This window comes from Solanum dulcamara, chromosome 8, assembly GCF_947179165.1.
Source record: "Solanum dulcamara chromosome 8, daSolDulc1.2, whole genome shotgun sequence".
NCBI classification, from domain to species: Eukaryota; Viridiplantae; Streptophyta; class Magnoliopsida; order Solanales; family Solanaceae; genus Solanum; species Solanum dulcamara.
In genome coordinates, this window is record NC_077244.1 from 56,119,156 (window position 1) to 56,137,997 (window position 18,842).

At 34.7% G+C, this 18,842-nt stretch overlaps 1 protein-coding gene across 2 annotated transcripts; it reads left to right on the top strand.

The window, feature by feature from the left end:
• The first annotated feature begins 10,000 nt into the window (after positions 1 to 10,000).
• Positions 10,001 to 18,337, top strand: LOC129901027 (protein PLASTID TRANSCRIPTIONALLY ACTIVE 14-like). Of its 2 annotated transcripts, none has more exons than XM_055976131.1 (13): positions 10,001 to 10,220; positions 10,329 to 10,544; positions 11,513 to 11,650; positions 12,131 to 12,256; positions 12,500 to 12,628; positions 13,170 to 13,259; positions 13,340 to 13,490; positions 15,237 to 15,346; positions 16,287 to 16,358; positions 17,030 to 17,135; positions 17,228 to 17,428; positions 17,770 to 17,812; positions 17,913 to 18,337. In XM_055976131.1, exons 1-13 carry the CDS (start codon positions 10,152 to 10,154, stop codon positions 17,989 to 17,991), a joined length of 1,530 nt encoding a protein of 509 aa, XP_055832106.1. In that variant the 5' UTR covers positions 10,001 to 10,151; the 3' UTR covers positions 17,992 to 18,337. The 2 variants fall into 2 exon arrangements, with proteins under 2 accessions (XP_055832106.1, XP_055832107.1); XM_055976132.1 differs by having other exon boundaries at positions 10,002 to 10,220; positions 17,231 to 17,428.
• The last annotated feature ends 505 nt before the right edge of the window (positions 18,338 to 18,842 follow it).

Here is an 18,842-nt window from a genome sequence, read left to right on the forward strand (position 1 = left end):
TATCTTCCTACCAAATCTTCACATTAATTCAATTAGAATCTTGTTAATTTTAACAAATCTCCACCTTGACAAGATTCTTCATTTTCAATTTTCTCTCAACAAATTTTGACTGTGTCTTCAACCTCAATCTTCAATGTTCAACAATGTTGATCAAGTTCAAACAATGTTGAAACTTGACGACAGTCACCAATTTCGTCAGCATATCGGCAGGGTTATCTGTAGTCCGAATTTTCTGCACTATGACTCCACCTTCTTCAATGATTTCTCGTACAAAATAATATCGGACGTCAATGTGATTCATCTTTTCATAATAAACTTGGTTCTTTACTAAATGAATAACACTTTGACTATCACAAATTATTGTGATACCTTCTTGTTCAATACCAATCTCTCTAAGCAACCCTTGCAGCCAAATTGCCTCCTTTGCAGCCTCTGTAATCGCCATGTACTCTGCCCCAGTGGTAGACAAAGCAATTGTTGACTGCAAAGTAGACTTCCAACTAACTGGTGTGTTTGCAATAGTGAAAACATAGTCAGTAATTGATCTTTGTTTGTCTAAATCACCCGCATAATCTGATTCACAATATCCAACAAGATATTGATTATCTTCCTGCTCAAAAACTAAACCACCATCTAAAATATTATCAATATACCGTAGAATCCATTTTACAACTTGCCAATGTTCCTTTCCAGGATTATTCATATACTTGCTTACAACTCCCACAACATGTGAAATATTTGGTCTTTTGCAAACCATTGCATACATCAAGCTACCAACAATATTCACATATGGTACTCTTGACATATGCTTTTGTTCAGCTTCAGTTTTTGGTGACATAGCATCACTAAGCTTAAAGTGAGGAGCAAGTGTAGTGCTAACCGACTTCGTTTTTTCATTCATACCAAATCAATTTAGTACCCTCTTCAAGTATTCCTTTTAAGTTAAAAAGAGCTTTTTTGAATGTCTATCTTTTTTAATCTCCATCCCGAGAATTTTCTTTACCTCACCTAAATCCTTCATCTCGAACTCCTTTCTTAGTTGATTTTTCAGCTTCTCAATTTCCTCTTGACTTTTAGGAGCTATCAACATTCATCAACATATAAGAGGAGATATATAAAGGATTCGTCTTCAGTTTTTGGCGACATAGCATCACTAAGCTTAAAGTGAGGAGCAAGTGTAGTGCTAACCGACTTCATTTTGTCATTCATAACAAATTAATTTAGTACCCTCTTCAAGTATTCCTTTTAAGATAAAAAGAGCTTTTTTGAATGTCTATCTTTTTTAATCTCCATCCCGAGAATTTTCTTTACCTAACCTAAATCCTTCATCTCGAACTCCTTTCTTAGTTGATTTTTTAGCTTCTCAATTTCCTCTTGACTCTTAGGAGCTATAAACATTCATCAACATATAGGAGGAGATATATAAAGGATCCGTCTTCAAGTTTGCGCAAATACACACAATAATTGTATTTGCTTCTTCTGTACTTTTACTGCAACATAAACTTGTCAAATCATTTGTACCATTGCCTAGATAATTGTTTTAATCCATACAATGATTTTTCAAGTTTGCACACCATATTTTCTTTTCCATAAACTTTGAATCCTTCTGGCTGAGTCATGTAGATTTCCTCTTCCAAGTCTTCATGTAAAAACGCAGTTTTTACATCCAACTGAACTAGTTCCACATTCAACTATGCTGCCAAAGCCAACAAAACTCTAATGGAGGAGTGTTTCACGACTGGAGAAAATACCTTATTATAATCAATTCCCTCCTTTTGAGCATATCCTTTAGCCACAATCTTGCCTTGTAGCGAACATCTTCTTGGTTAGAAAATCCTTCTTTCTTTGCATATACCCATTTGCACCCAATTGCTTTCTTGCCCTTCAGGAGATTGGCCAATTTTCACATGTGATTCTTATGGAGGGACCACATTTCTTCATTCATGGCTATCCTCCACTTATCTTCTTCTAAACTTTGGACTACGTCTTTATAAGTGGTAGGAATGCCATCAGTTGCAATTGAGTTTGTACAAGCTACCATATCTATGAGTCAAAAATGTTTTCTTATTATCCTCTTTGGCTTGCTAGTTGCTATTGATTCAAGTTGTGATTGAGGTTCTTGAGATGGAATCTCCCCCTCAACTGGCTCTTCTTCCAGAGAAAAATCTTCTGTTGTTTCCTCATTTTCTCTCCATATTGGGAGAGTTATTTTTCCCTTAAAATCCACCTGCTTTGAAGCACCATCAATTTGTTTGACATCTTCAATCGTTACCTTATTTTCAAGGTAGATTCATCAAAGGTAACATTCCTACTGAAAATAATTCTTCTTGTTTCTGGACACCATAAACGGTATCCCTTGACTGCAGAAGTAATCCCTATAAAGCTTTCTTTGCTCTTGGGTCCAATTTTGACTCTTTTACATGATAATATACAATTGAGCCAAATACATATAAAGAACCATAATCTTCAGAAGATTTTCCATACCATTTTTCTAAAGGTGTCTTACTATCAATAGCAGCAGATGGTAGACGATTAATGAGGTGGTATGCATATGTTATTACCTCAACCCAAAATTCTTTGCCCAAGCCAGCATTGGACAACATTCATCGAACTTTCTCCAGTAAAGTCCGATTCATGTATTTTTCCACTTTATTCTGTTGTGGTGTATTTCTGACGGTGAAATATCTGATGATGCCATTATCTTCATAAATCTTCTGGAAAAAATCATTTTTGTATTCTCCGCCATTGTCTATATGAAGACACTTGATCTTTCTGCCACTTTGAGTCTCTATCATCGCCTTCCATTTGAGAAAAGTTCCCTATACTTCATCTTTTGTTTTCATCATATACACCCACAGCCTTCGGAAAAAGTCGTCAACAAAGGTTACAAAATAGTATTTCCCACCAAATGAAGGTGTTTTGGAAGCACCCCAAACATTAGAGTGAACATAATCCAAAATACCTTTAGTATTATGGATAGCTGTTCCAAATTTAACCCTTGTTTGTTTTCCCTTGATACAATGTTCACAAAACTCTAAGTTGCAAGTTTTTACTCCTTTCAATAATTCTTGATCTGATAAAGTTTTCAAGAATTTTTCTCCCGTATGTCCCAAGCGTATATGCCATAGCTTAGTTATTTTTACGTCTTTGTTGTCACTGGATGTTGTTGCCGCTGTTCCAATAATTGTACTACCTTGATAGTGGTACATATTATTGTTTCTTCAATATCTTTCATTACCACTAGTGCACAAGATAATATTCTCATTACCCTATTATCTGCAACGATTTTAAACCTCTTTAACTCTAGGGCTCCTATAGAAATGAGATTTTTCTTCAAATTCGGTACATATCGAACATTTATTAATGTTCTGCTCAATCCATCATGATTTCTTAATCGGATTGAAGCAACACCATATATTGTTTGTAGTGTGAATAACACTACATTCTCCTTCTTGTAAATCAACAAACTAGTCCCAATTGGGACACATATGATAGCTACAAGCCAAGTCCATCAACCATACATCAGATGATTTGGATGGCTCTGTTGTAACCAACAAGAAATCAGAGTCATCATAGTTAGCTACATTTGAATCCATGAAGGACTTGCCATTGTTTGGTTTGACCTTGCTTTTCAACTTTAGACAGTCTTTTTTCCAGTTTCCATTTTCTTGGCACAAGGCATATTCATCTTTGCTGGATCTGGATCTTGACTTGGATCTTCTTTTCTTCGTTCTCGTCTGATTCTGAGAACGACCTCTCACGAACAGTGCTTCTGCTTCTCCACCCTTTTGTTTTTTTCTCTTTCTTTATTTATAACTATATAAGGCAGAACAAACTTCTTTGAGAGATACTTTATCATTCCCATGAAGTAGAGTAGTTTCACGGTGCTCGAACTCATCGGAAAGTGAACTTAACAACATTAAAGCCATATCTCCATTAGTAAAAGTTATATTCATATTCTGCAAATCTGTCGCCAACTTATTAAAGCTGGTGATATGATCATTCATTATGCTACCGGGGATATATGTAAAGCGTACAATCTTTTTTTCATGTAAAATTTATTTTAACTATTTTTCTTCAATAATTTCTCCTTCTATGCATTCCACAATTTATTTGCAGAAGTTTTCTTTGTGTATGAATACTTTTGTTCTCTTGTAAGTTAAGATAGAATGGTACTACAAATAACACGATTCATAATCTTTCAATCTTCTTCTCCTACACTGTCTGACTTTTTTTCTTCTATGACAATGTCTAGTCCTTGTTGAAAAAGGACATCAAGGACCTCGTCCTGCCACATTTTGAAATGTCCTAACTCGTCAAAAATTTCAATTGCAAATTTTGTATTTGACACAATTCTTGTTATAAGCGAAGATGCCAATGATGATGTATTATTGAAATTCGATGTGGACTCATCATTTTTCTTATTTTCGATTTTTGCTACAAATACTATTTATTAGCTAGCAATTGCAAAAGGCCAAAATAAATCTTTTCTGATGTGGAAGTTCAGACTGTGCTGCAACCACAAAGCATACTCAGATAAAATCTTCACTCTGATATCAATTGTTGTGGAAGCCGAATATATAGAAAGTGATGAAATCACAACTGTTATATCTAAAGACAACTAATAAACAGTAAATGAGACAACAATAAAAAGAACACCAGAAATTTACAGGTTAGGCAAAGGTTTGTTTTTTCTTTTGCTTAATCCTTGGACATAACCAACCAATATTTATTTCACTTCAAAAGAATACAAGTGAAATACTACAAGAGAGAAAGAAGATCAAATGCCTTAAAAGACGAGAAGGCAAGTGAGAGGTGTGTTACAAGTGAACCAAAAGCTACCTATTTACAGGAATGAATCTTTCTCTTGATGTCATCTATGATATCACTATGGGTTAAAATGTCAAAGCTTAACTTGTGAAAACATTTAATGGTTTACCAATATTTCTACTACAAATTTCCTACCATGACTTTTTGCCAAATAAGAATTATCTTCCTACCAAATGTTTACATTAATTCAACTAGAATCTTGTCAATTTTAACAAGGACTACTTGTTTTTCTGAAGCCACGGGATTTACGAGTCAATTTAATTCTGAAGCACTGGTGTCTTTCTTTTTATAGGACATCTAATTCCTTTTGTTTTTCTTTTCTTTTTTAGAGATATTTTCTTTGGAGGATGTGGCCTAGTCGATAAGTTGGAGTAAAGTCCATTGGAGACTAAGGTTCAAATCTCAAATAGAGGCAAAATAGTTGGGTGATTTCTTCCTTCTGCCTAAACCCTGGTGGTAGAGTTATCCGGTACCTATAATACTAAAAGGATACAAGGTCCTAGTGGATTAGTCAAGGTGCCCACTACCTAACTCCACCGTCAAAGAAAAAGAAGAAGAGAAAAAAAGGAAAAACAGGTTTCAATTTTTGTAATATCCCCTAAAAACGTTGTATACGATGTTTCAATTTTTGCCTAAACATGATACAGTCTCTATATTTTGGTCATAACTTTTCATAGAAATATCCAAATTGAGTGATTCAAATTTCTGAGTAACCACAAGATCATTACCTACAACTTTTATGAAGACCATATTTTAAGATTCGGAGGTTAAGTAGGTCAAATAAATTAATCTTTGTAAGGTAGGATGCTGTTACGGAAATGAGTGTTTATAGAAGAAAAATCATATCTCACTGTAGGTTTATCCAAATTGGTTGATTCTTGAACGATATGAAACTAGAATTCCATATCTACAATTCTTATGAAGACACCAAATCCTAATAAGGAATTTATCTTATTCAAACGCAGCTCCCAAAAAGAGTATTCTGTCAAAGATAACTCATTTCACCTACCATAGAAAGATCTAGATACATTTAACATCACTCATGACATAAATTGTCCTCCATTTAACATCATCCATGACATCAATATATTCCACTAAATTTTCAGATTTTTATTTATAATTATTTTATTTATTGTTAGGTCATCTTTCCCACCTATAAATACCCACCTTATTTCCTCATTTTATTCATCAAGCTTTCTCAAGCAAATCTTCTCTCTATACACATTCTCAAATATAGTTTTAGTTCTTAGTAGTGAAGAAATACTATTCCGGTGATTCATATATTCCGGGTAGTACACAAAACGTTCCGGCAAGGAGAGAAGCTAGGACTCAAGAGTGTTCATTAAGTCTTCCGGTACCAACTAAAGCTTCGGTTTCCAGGTATGTAAGGTTTCAATGAGAGTATTCCTTTCACTCTCATGTCTAAATTATTTTGATAATATGATAAATTATATTTATTTATTTTAAGCTTTACTCTTAAGTTATGTGGATGTTTATCCATGAGTTCTTCCATCCATATAGTGCAAAAACTATTTCAATTAAGTCTCTTGATTTCAAGTAATATTTTCTTATAGTAATTCTTATTTTTACTTAATAGTATGAATTATGGTTAAATTAATGATTATTGATCTATTTCGATGCGACATAATTTCATATGTATGAATTGATGATTTGCAAGTAATTCTTCTATTTATCTATTTAAAGGTTCTTGAAATTCATGGTGGGTTGTTTAAATCATGATTTTTCATTAATGAATTTTAAAGTATTTATGTATATTTATTTACATACATATTTGCAAGTTGAAGTGATTTGATCCCACCTAGTTTTTACTATGTTTTTAATAAAGTTTGACTTGAAAGCTTTGACTCCAAATAAATATTTATGAAAGCAATATCTATGATAAAAAAGAGAGTCTTATGAAATGAAAGAATGATGAAATGATATATGGATTCTTTATGCAATAAGGACAATTCTTGCATATTTGAATTATCAAATGTTTTAATGAGCTATTCTACCGAATATGATGTTTGAATTCTCAAGTTATATGCTATGAATATTTTGAAGTATTAAACTATTCCGTGGGATTGACTTAGCACCGAATGAGGCATTGAGGTGAGATTCGGTAAGGGAATCCTAGTAGCAACCCCTTGTCTCATTAACTATGTGCCAACATAGGAGCCCTTGTAGGCTTAGGCTAATGGATCCATAAATAGCCCTTAAAGTTAAAGTTAAAGAAATGAATGAAATTGACGGAGTTCTACCTGGCAAGTAGTCTCCCCGGCCAACGTAGGGGGTTATGTTGGATTCCATGTAATAGCTCGCATGGTCTTAAATGTCGGTTATGGTTAGCTTCCCACAAAAATGAATGTTTTAAAGAATATCCATATGATTTATTATGCATGTATTACATTATGTTCCATATTACATAAATGTTATAATATTTTCTCAATGTTCATGCATCCTTACATACTTAGTACATTCAAAGTACTAACGCATACTCTTTTGCCTACATGATATCACCATGTAGGGATCGCTGCTCCTCCTCGTTCTCCTCCACGTGGCTAGTTGATATTCCATTGAAGACTACTTTTGGTGAGTTCCCATGTTCCGGGAACAATACTCCTTTGTCTTTCTAGCTTATGATATGTTAAGATATTTTATTTTGGCATTTCTTCTATTATGATTGAGGGTGAGCTAGGAACTTGTCTTAGCCCCATTAAATCTAATAGTTAGAGGTATTGTTGGACATATGTAAGTTGAAGATTTATTATTATGATTTCCGCTTGTCTATTTATCATCATTACCTATGAAAGGCTAAAAGAATGCTAAGAGGCTTGTTTGAGGTACTTTTGGGTTCCTCATTCGCCATGTCACGTCTAGGCCCTAGGCTTGGGTCGTGACAATTTTGATATGAAGAGCGGGGTTAAGGTTGCGTACCGCGTTGTTTAAGCTTTTTAGTGTTAGTAGCTCTATTTCTTATCCCTTAACTACTATCTTGATAACAATGATAAAATTTATCAATAATGCACTATGACAGTGTTCCAAGAAAAAGGAAGAGCTTTGACAAATAACTTATTAGTATTATTAGTTTTTAATTAAAGAGTATAGTCTGTCAGCCGTGAGACCATCTCAAACCTCTTCTGACAAATAACTTAATGTGCAACATTATCAGCATCTTGTATTACTTAACAGAATGGTTACCATGATCTAGCTCTCTGCATATGTTTCATAGAAAAACACTGGTGAATGATTTGTTAAAAAGGAAAAGGAGTCACTGTTGGCTATGCTTTATCTTCTTCTTTTTATCTTTTTTTTGGCAGCTCAATTTTTGGATGCAAAACTGCAACCTCTCGTTGATTTTCTTCTTGTGTTGATCCACCCCTAGTAGTTCATTTTATATTTTAGCCCTCAATGAACTTGTAGATTAACAAATAGATCTCATTTTTGGTTTCTTAGGCAGTTAGGTGTTGCGTATCAGGATTCTTCTTCTCCTGCTGGACTTCTTTGCAGTATCTAAGAACAGGAAACATGAAAAGATGAAAAAAAACCTACAGTAAATACTTGTTACAATAAGATTGTAATGGTTGAACTATTCCAGGTGTGTTACTCATGCTCAGTGATAAGAGAGCATTAAGCATCTCAAGAAGAGATCTCCATAGTGTCTGGTGCTCAATGTATTAAAATCTAAGGGATGACATCAATCCCTTTAAGTTTGTAATATTTTATTTTTCTTTGGGGTTTAGGAAGTGCTGCCAACTATGATATCTGACATTATTAATCTGCCCTATTTCGGGACATGAACATCCTAATTCAGTCGCTTATCCATTGAAGATCTATTACTGTATGCATAGCTGGATATGAAATTTACTTTATTGTAATGTTAGCTAAAAATTGCATCCTGTGCATAGTGATGTTGTTGGGCCGCTTTTTGTGGTCATATTTTCAGATTCGGTTAAATTAGTTGATCGGTTGAAGATCTTTCCTATGTATAAGAAAATATCCATATGTTTTTCCTGATATCTTACATGGCTCTCTGATTGCAGATCTCATGTATTGCTAGATCTCTCTCTCTAACATCTTGGTTCAATGTTACAATTCATTCTCAATCGTTCCTTTCCTTCATCTTTTTGTTCGAGGCAAATACGATGACTATTTATGAATTGTCATTTTGTGATGTTAACTCTTCCTTCCAGTACCATGGAACTGTTGGTGGGATACCTGAAAATTGGAAATCATATAACAGTGACCGATGAAATTCCTATTAAATAATGATCTTGTAGAGCCAGAATGCTCCCTTCACCTTCTATCTTGATTTGCTCATTCATTTTGGAGACTCAGAAATATGTCATGTCATATGATTATGATTTTGTGAATGATACTAAGAAGATATGGTTTATATGACTGGTGGAAATGATCAAAAATCTTCAGTCAGTCCCCCATCACAGCTAATAGTCTATTGGATGAATACTGTCCAACATTGATATATTTATGAATCAATTAAGTGTTGGTCCTAAATTAGTTGGAATGAGATGTATCAATCCTTTGATTTTTTTCAGATTATTTATCATAATTTGAACGACTATGCTTTGCACAATACACAAGTAGAAATAAGTACAACTTTCTTAGTAAATCAAAGAGCACGAGAACTCCTTTGTTATCCCTCATTGGATTTCTTGATATATGTTAAGGGAAAATCACAAGGGATATTTCATATCCAAATGAGTTTATGCCGTCGTAAATTTTGAGGAGTAAATTATAGGTCTTGATCATATTGAGTCTAATTCCACATGTGTTCTTAGAGAAATATTGTGACAAAACTTTGAGCGAAATCATGTGATAAAAAGCAATGTGCCATTTGAAACATATAGATTCAATGTGAATTTGTTACATATAATATTTTATCCTTTATATCATTATATCAATATGAATATATACCTCCACCATTTTATAAAGTAACAAAAGTGTGCTTGTTGTTTCGACATCATTGATTCTTTTCACGGCCACAGTTAAAAACTTTTACATAATGAAATCAAAATTGGACACATTTTCAAAACTCATTTGGTTAAATATTCTTTATCCCTGCGTTTCGGATGGAAAATAAAGAATATAAAAATAATAATTAAGTAGCAGTATTCTTGAATAAAATAGGAAATAAAAAAGGCAAAAAATTTAAACCCTGGAACCCCCCGGGCATTTTCTCTCTGTTATTTTGCTGACAGTAGAGTGGATAACGTTCCAAGAACCCAAATTCCATCGATGAAATAATTGTGTATGAATCTTCTTTACTGAAATTCCACTAAATTTTCAGCTCACTCTCAAGAATGGTTTCTTCCACCATTTTAATTCAGCAACCGACGTACTTCTTCCACCAGCCAGAGTTTCACCATCAGGTTAGGCCTTCGCAATCCCCCAACTTCCCCACAAACCCAAAACATCCAAGAATGGATCTTTTTTCTCTTTTAATTTCTGGGTGTTGATTTTCTTGTTAATTGAACCAGTTATGCAGAGGTCTGCACCATGGGTGTGCTGCACCATTGCAGAAACACCCCATTTCTGTATGTAATAGTAACAAGAGAAGCAGACTTTTGAGAGCTTCTGCAAGTGCTAATGGTGCTGCTTCTTCCACTTTGGAGGCTTATGATTCTTCTCCGTCTCCTTCTGCATTTCCTCTTTTTACACCCCCATCTCAACCACAAGATACTCCTGCTTCTCAGGTATTTTCTACTTGCCAAAGTTTCCTTCTTTTTCATGTTCTTGAAGTTCAAGTTTAGTTAATCACTTCTTGTTACTTTCTGTGTAATAAGTACTGTTTTCATTTGGTAAGCTCACTGATTAAGTGCTCATTTATGCAGTATCTTTATGTACTCTTTTCTGTAGTAGGAGTTTTGGCACTGCATACTTTTACCCCATCTTCAGTCATGGTTTCTGTTACTTTACTAGTTAGCCCAACAAACAATGGACAAAAATAAGTACTAGTCTCTCAATAAATTGAAGGAAGTGTCAGCCAGGCTGTTGATGTTTGGAAAAGATAGGAGTTACATTTTGAAGATCGATGAATTGTTCTTTTGAATTGGTTTTGTTCCACATTTGAGTTTTTCTTCACAAATTCTTTGGGTCTAGGTATAGAATACTTTCAGGTCCCGTATAATTTTTTTGGTGATTACTGTGTTAGAAATATAAAATGTTCTACATCAGGTATAGGCGCATGATAAGTGTGTCTTAAAGGCATTGTATGACTCCCCCACTGCATAATTTTTTCTTTAGTAAGTCGGAATTTTTCACCAATTAGTAAGTCTGTTCTCACATGCGTGAGTCTGCATTGAAATTCACCTGTGCTTTTCAAGTACGGGAGAAGGGGCTTCGGATATATAGAATGCCTCACTTCTGGTATTTAGGGGCATCCAAAGGGTTTATAAAGATTTTGAGCTACTCATCAATTACCTTAAGTTTTTCAGTTTAATGCTCAGGTTCATTCTCACATTCTCATGGATAGATTTCCCATTTCTGTTGTTACTTAGTCAACTAATGGTTGGAGTCCCTCTCTTTTCTCAGTCTTACATCCTTTGATTTTCTTTTGAGAAGCTGATGAACATATATTTTCCTATTTGATTATTTCAAATTATCCTTATTTTCTCTTGTTCTTATTGTTGATGATGGTGATGTAACATTTTCATATGAACAGTTGGAACTGGCAGATCCTGATTTCTACAAAATAGGATATGTTAGAAGTTTTCGAGCCTACGGAATTGAATTCAGGGAGGGACCAGATGGATATGGAGTGTTTGCTTCCAAAGACGTGGAGCCTCTCCGTCGAGCTAGGGTGAGCACTACTTTACAATATATTTGTATGTAGAACGTTTTCCTCCTCCTAATGGAATGTTCAACTTTACCATCGGAAGGAGTGTCAATTTCAGTGCTCTATCAATGTTTTGCTATACCTAAAGCTGAACTTCATACCATCAATTCCACCATTGGAAATTGGGGGGAGTGGAAAAAAAGGACATGGGAGAATTGTAATACTCTTTTATCTACTCTCCTTTCCTGCTTTCTGGGATGAGTATCCTTAGTTTATTTCCCTCATTTGCTTTTTAACAATGATAAGGTATATGTGTCAGTGCCTAGGCACTTCTAATTCTTCTCCTTCTGTGGTGTATTTTATCATGTCCTACATAGTTTTGACTGTGTCTATTTTATTTGGCATTAGCTTGACTGTTTGATTCCTCTTTTCGCACTGATCATCTTCCCGCCTTTTCGTTATCACTAAAATTCAGTGAATGATGAGGTTTTGTTTGTAACGCAGGTAATAATGGAAATTCCTTTGGAACTGATGCTAACCATAAGCAAAAAACTTCCTTGGATGTTTTTTCCAGATATTATACCTGTAGGACATCCAATATTCGACATTATCAATTCAACCAATCCTGAGGTAAAAGGATGCATTTTTTCCTTTTAAATATTTTCTAAGGGAACACATGGGAGAATTTTTATCCACATTTTCTTTGATTGGATAAAATATAAAATAGACGTCTTACCTTTTCCCTAATGGTACACATGAGAAGATATTTACCTGCATTTTTAGTTGTTTTTATTCGTTGAATTTTTTTCATTTTCTGTTTGGTATTCTAAGATCTCTTGTGAGTTTTTAATATTGATTACCTTCTTATGGCAGACAGATTGGGACTTGAGGTTGGCGTGCCTTCTTTTATATGCTTTTGATTGCAAGGACAACTTTTGGCAGCTTTACGGAGACTTCTTGCCTAGTGCTGATGAGTGCACTAGCTTTCTTCTAGCTACTGAGGTCTGGATATGAGTATCATCCAAATTTTGGTGCTTTCAATTAATGTAATATTTTGAAGAAAATTCTATAGAAAATGCTATGCATTCACAAAATTAATCCTCACTTTGTTATGGTGTTCTTCTGAGGTTCAAGTTTGGGTAACTCGAAAGGTGAAAAAGAAAAGCTTTTGTGATGTTCATACTGTTATGTGACCTTTTCTATTAGTGGGTTCTAATTTATAAGAAAAGTTCCTTCAACTGAATCTTGTTTTGTTCCATGGCTGTTGAAGCTCTCTTCTGTACCAGAAGTCTATTTTGGAAATGCCATTTTGGTTTTCAATCTGAAAATCGATATGTGGTTGAAGCTTCTTCATTTCTGTGCTTTGCATTTTCCATTAGTCAGCTGGGCTGGTTTTGATCAGAAAGATTTGTTGCAAACACAAAAAAGGAATGGCTGCGTTTTGCATGTACTTGGTGGATTAATTTCTAGAATTTCATAGCTAGAGTTATAAATGAACGTTTCTTCCTGACGCTCTTACTTCTGAATGCTTTCTGTGATGTAGGAGGATCTTTTGGAGTTGCAAGACGAGAAGCTTGCTTCAACCATGAGAGAACAGCAACATCGGGCACTTGAGTTTTGGGAGAAAAACTGGGTACAGACAATATTGTTCAATCTCTTTCCTCCAAATTCCTGCACATTAACATTGCCCTTTGACTTTCTTTATTTGTTTAGCATTCTGCAGTACCTCTCAAAATTAAGCGTCTTGCTTGGGATCCTGAGAGATTTATTTGGGCAATGAGTATAGCACAATCTCGATGCATCAACTTGCAAACGAGAATTGGTTCACTGGTTCAAGATGCAAATATGTTGGTACCTTATGCTGGTGAGCTTCTTTATTGTATTTCTGTCCAAAATTTCAATAGTGAAATGGTGGGCTTTAATTGGTTTATTCACACAACGCAGCAACCTATTTTGGCAGAATGAACTTGGCTGAGATATTTTAAAGTTGGTCTGAATGGCATCGTTTATTTAATTTTTGTTTTGATTGGTCTTGAAGTGATGCTCATTTGTAATTTTATATGTTAAGTGGATCAATAAGAGCAGATTCACGACTGCAGTAACAAGTTAAGCAGTGAAAAATATGTTCTGTTTTCAGTTTACTGAAACTATGCCAATGAGAATAGTGTGTATTACATTTTTTCCAAATTGTTTTAAATAGCTGTGCTCCTTGAGGTTCTCCCTCTACATTTTAAAACTTGACCTAGTTACTATTACAGGGGAAAATGTTTGTCCACCCTAATGATTTCATATTACTTTGATCACATTTTTGTTAGAAATATATTGTTCATAGAGGGGTTTATGTAGTCTAATATATACTGTTTATTCTAAGAATTGTAATTATTCAATATCTGATGTTAGACAGCAAGTTTATCAAGTAGTCAACCATTGTAAAACTAACCAGGTCATATTTTATGGGATAGAAGGAGTACCTTACAGAAGAGGAAAATCTGTTTTCCAAAGTTTCCACAAACTTGTTCTGTCAAAGAAAACGATGTCCTGTCGAAAATAAAATATTATATCAGCTTTTGAATTTCCTCTCTACCCAAAACCTCAGATTCTTGCCCATCCTCCCTTGGTTTCAGCATTGTGTGTGTATCTATGTATCTCATATTAGAAGAGGCAAAATGAAACATTCTCAAATACTAGTCCTGGTCAAATGCTCTATCTAATTCGATTTTGAGGACAAGAATTCAATTCGTTTGGTTTCAATATTCAAAGGACACTTTCCTCTGCTCTATCTTCCATTTGTTTTGTTGGTTTGAATTCATCATTTCGCTTTAGAAAATAGCATAAGATGGAGGTGCAATGCCTTTTTACTTCTTAAGATAAGGAAGGTTCTATTGTTTGGCCAAACAAGTTTCAAGAAAATAGAAAACAAAATGCTGAAAATTGGAATTTCTTTTCCTCCTTCTTCAAAAAAAGAGAACAAAAAAAATTGGAACTTTATTCTGGGTAATTTCTTGAAAATGGGAAGGAGCATTGCAGAATACTGAAGGATGCTGATAACCGGAAGAAAATGGTGATTATGAGAGGAAAATTGGTGACTGAAGAAGATATATTAACAGTTCTTTTGACTTGATATGATGAGAAAGATTTGTTAATGGTATTGCTATTTTTCTTCTATTTTCCATTAATTGCTAGCGAAGGCTAAGTAACTGTTATTCTCATTGCATCTTTGTCTTTCTAGTCTTAAAGTTTGATGTTAACTGGTGATGTAGTTGTGCGCATTATGGTTTCTTATGTAATGCACATAATTAGAGTCTTCCACACAAGTAATAGATATATTAAAAGTCTTTATTTGCTATTAATACCAGTCAACTTTGTAGAGAAGTTGAGGAAACCTAAAAGCATTTGAACTAGTAGTGCAGAACACAACAACAAGAACTACTACTATGCCTTCCCAAGCGTATTATTGTGACCTGTGTTTAAGAAAAAAAACTTAAAAAACTTAATAGATAGGGATTCTTCTTATTTCAAGGCAGACCTGCTTGCAATTATCTTTAACATTTTCAACCAAACTTTCTTTGTGAGGAAGTCCTTCTAATATGTTACTCATCTCATTCTCCAGACATGATGAATCATTCTTTTCAGCCAAATTGTTTTTTCCATTGGCGCTTCAAGGACCGCATGCTGGAGGTGATGATAAATGCAGGACAAAGAATTAGAAAAGGAGATGTGGTAAATCCTTTTAGCTTTCTGGATCTAGTGAAGGTTTCATTTGAACTGTGATGTGTGTGTATTAGTTGGCACATCTTATCACATAGGGAATATAACTGGCTTTGTCAATGAGTCGGCTTATTTTGGATAATTCATTTGGAGAAGATGGCATGTGGCTGAGTAGGAGAAGATGCATGACTCACATGCTTATTTCTGCCCAAAAGGCATTTCTTACATTCAGTGGTGCAGAAAAATTCGTACTCCATTTTCTTTTTGAACATAGGTCATGGTATATGATATCTAGAGCTATCTTATTTTTAAGGATGCATTTCTTACATCAGAGTCTTGCTTATTCTAGTCCCCAAAAGGCATTTTCGACATCAAAATCTTGCATAATTAAGGATGACCTCATTTGATGCCACCGACTTTCTTTCCTACTCCTCAGCATGCAAGGTCTTGCCTTCCACTGCAAGGAAAAAGATAAGCTAAAGGAAAAGTAGGGTTTAAAAATGAAAGAAGAAATAGCATGCATGCACTCAGGAAAATCTCGTTTCCTGCTTTCCTTGGTGTTTTTTCAGTTTTTAGCTGATAATAGAAGCTTTAAAAAATTGCATAAAACCATGGCAAATTTCGAACACGCGACCTAATGGGCACAAAGTGGTGTTCACATTTATCACCCCACAGTGTAAGCTTTACCAATTAGGGCATTTAATTTATATTTATACGTTAGTACATTAATTCTATCTGTTTATAATAAAAATTATCGGACGAAGCGGTGACATGCTTTAACCTAATGTGCATCTGCCCTTGGTGGTGCCCCTGTCGTCTTCAAATCTTGGGTCCACCTCTGGGCCCGAGGAGGGGGCCGTGGCCTATCCAACTATATGTGGCCCTGCTTGTCTTTATTGCTATTGCATTATCTTGAAATATGACCTAACATGACCTTTATGAATTTTTGCAGATGACTGTTGATTACATGGCTGGACAGAAGAATGACTATTTTATGCAAAGATATGGTTTCTCATCGCCTGTGGTAATGCAGTCTTTCTTTACTCTTCCCAGAAAAGAGAAGCTGTGTCGTACTTTTTCTGCTGAAAAGTATGAAAATCCAACTCAAGGCCCTAGTACAACTTATTTTGCGTAGTGATATTCATTGTTGTAATCCGTTTTAAAAGTAGGGATGCAACCGTAAATGACTGGCAAGAAATCGCTGTAAATGGACTTTCAATGTCTACTATCAAGCCCTGACAAGTGTAGATGAAAGTAAATGAAGATGGGATAAACCAAAAAGTGAATGGCATAAGGGTTAGAGTGAGGAAAAAATTTCTTCCAGTTATTGTCCTTGTATTTGGTTATTGAGAAAAGATTAATTTGGGAATTTAATCATAGAATTTTGAGTAGGGTTTGAGTGTTGATTAAATTAGTATTGTTCAATGATGCTCCATATAGTACAAATTTTTTGATATTTGTACTGAATCAGAGGAAGATAGTGTAATATATATTGCTTTGTTTAAGAATTATTCTAACGGAACTATGATTTGATTAGCTTTCAGGGCCATCTATCTCCACAACATGGAAATAAATTTAGATATGATTGTTGATTTCGTTGAACTCTTGCTTTGATTATGAGATGTCTCTTTCTTTTTCTATTTTTTGTTCTTTTTCTATGGACACTGACTACAATATATATCTTTGATATTGCAGAATCCTTGGGATGTCATTCATTTCACCGGAGATGCCAAAATTCATCTAGACACCTTTTTATCGGTCTTTAACATATCTGGCCTCCCTGGAGAATATTATCACAACAGTATGGGTCTTAAAGAATCTTTTTGATACACTAGCTCCTTCACCGATCTAGGTTTGCTATTAATGTTTAGAAACCTTGTTTAAAACTTGAAGCAGGTAAGCTATCAAATGATGGAGACAGGTTCGTCGATGGAGCAATAATAGCAGCAGCAAGAACGTTGCCCACTTGGTCAGATGGAGATCTCCCTCCAATTCCAAGTTTAGAGAGGAAAGCAGTGAAGGAACTGCAAGAAGAATGCCACCAGATGCTTGCAGAATTTCCCACAACTTCTGACGAAGACCAGAAAATGCTAGGTAAACCTGGATTGTGTACTTCTATCTAATGATGCATGTTGGAGAAGAAATATAAGTCCATCTTTTGTGCGCTATGATTGTCACCTGTATTTCCTGGTCAAAAACAGTGTGGATTTACTCTGATAAATTGAATTCAGAATTCATCAATCCTAGTACTGACTAACATCATAAGCTTTGGCTTTTGCCACGAATTACAAAGCTTGTAGGTGTCATGCTTCATCTGGACCGAGTCTGTTTACCACATTTTGTTAGTTTCACCGGTTGACTTTGTAACAGTTGTCATTATTCATGTCATAAAGTTGTCCAACAATGTATTCATTTTCTCGGTTTACTGTGAACAGATTCGATGCCTGAATGCAGGAGAACACTCGAAGCAGCAATAAAGTACGTAATATTTGAATTATTTTTTATTGCATGCAGGGATCATCTTATCTTGCTTCAAAATGACTGCAGATCTTATTTACAGAATGCTTTCGTTTGGCAGGTATAGATTACATCGGAAATTACTGATAGAGAAGGTTATACAGGCCTTGGACATTTACCAAGACAGGATTCTGTTCTAGACATGAATAACAGCTGGATAAGTAGTCTTTGCCAGAAATCATGTAGCCATCATAGCAGACGGCGTCCAGAGTGTGGTTCCATTGCAGATATTCAGAAAGCTTTATCTATCACAATTTCTGTTGCATCTCATTGTCAAGAGCATTTAGAGGGCTTTTGTTGGGGTTGGGTGGGTGGGATTTGGGAAATAGCTAGTAATGGTGTATAGGTGGAAAATGCCACCACCAGTTTTGGAAAGATAGTATGTGAAGAAAAATGAAAGGTTCTCTGTAGAAATCATGATGAAAATGAAGGATAGCTTTGCTGAATATGTTTGATGTGTTTGATAACAAGAGTTTTGCACTTCTATTTACTGAGGAAAAAAGAACTATGAGCTACTAATTCTTTTTCTGATGAAAGTTGAAAAAAGTGCAGTAAGAGCAGGCCAAAGAGACTGACATAAAAGGAATCAAAGAGGTCATGCTATTTGGAAATATTTTATCTAAATATGGAACTTGGGAGAAAACAAGCAGAAGGGCTCTTTTGAATGAATGAAATATATGAATTCTCTTTATCCAATTCCACTCTATTCTACTTTATTCTCATACAAAATAATTGTATTGTAAGCAATATATTTACTAGGGGTGTTAATGGGCGGGTTAGATTGAAATTGAGAATATTAAAATGGATTGAATTAAAAATTGGGTTAAGTCAATTTACTTTGGGCTCAATTGGGTTAAAATTCGAGTTGGGTCATGACCCCTCCAATTTTATCCACTTAATCTCAATATTTTTAAGGGAAACTTACATAAATATACAAGATTAAGAAAATATTTACCATTTATAGCAATAAAAAAATAATTTCACTGAACAC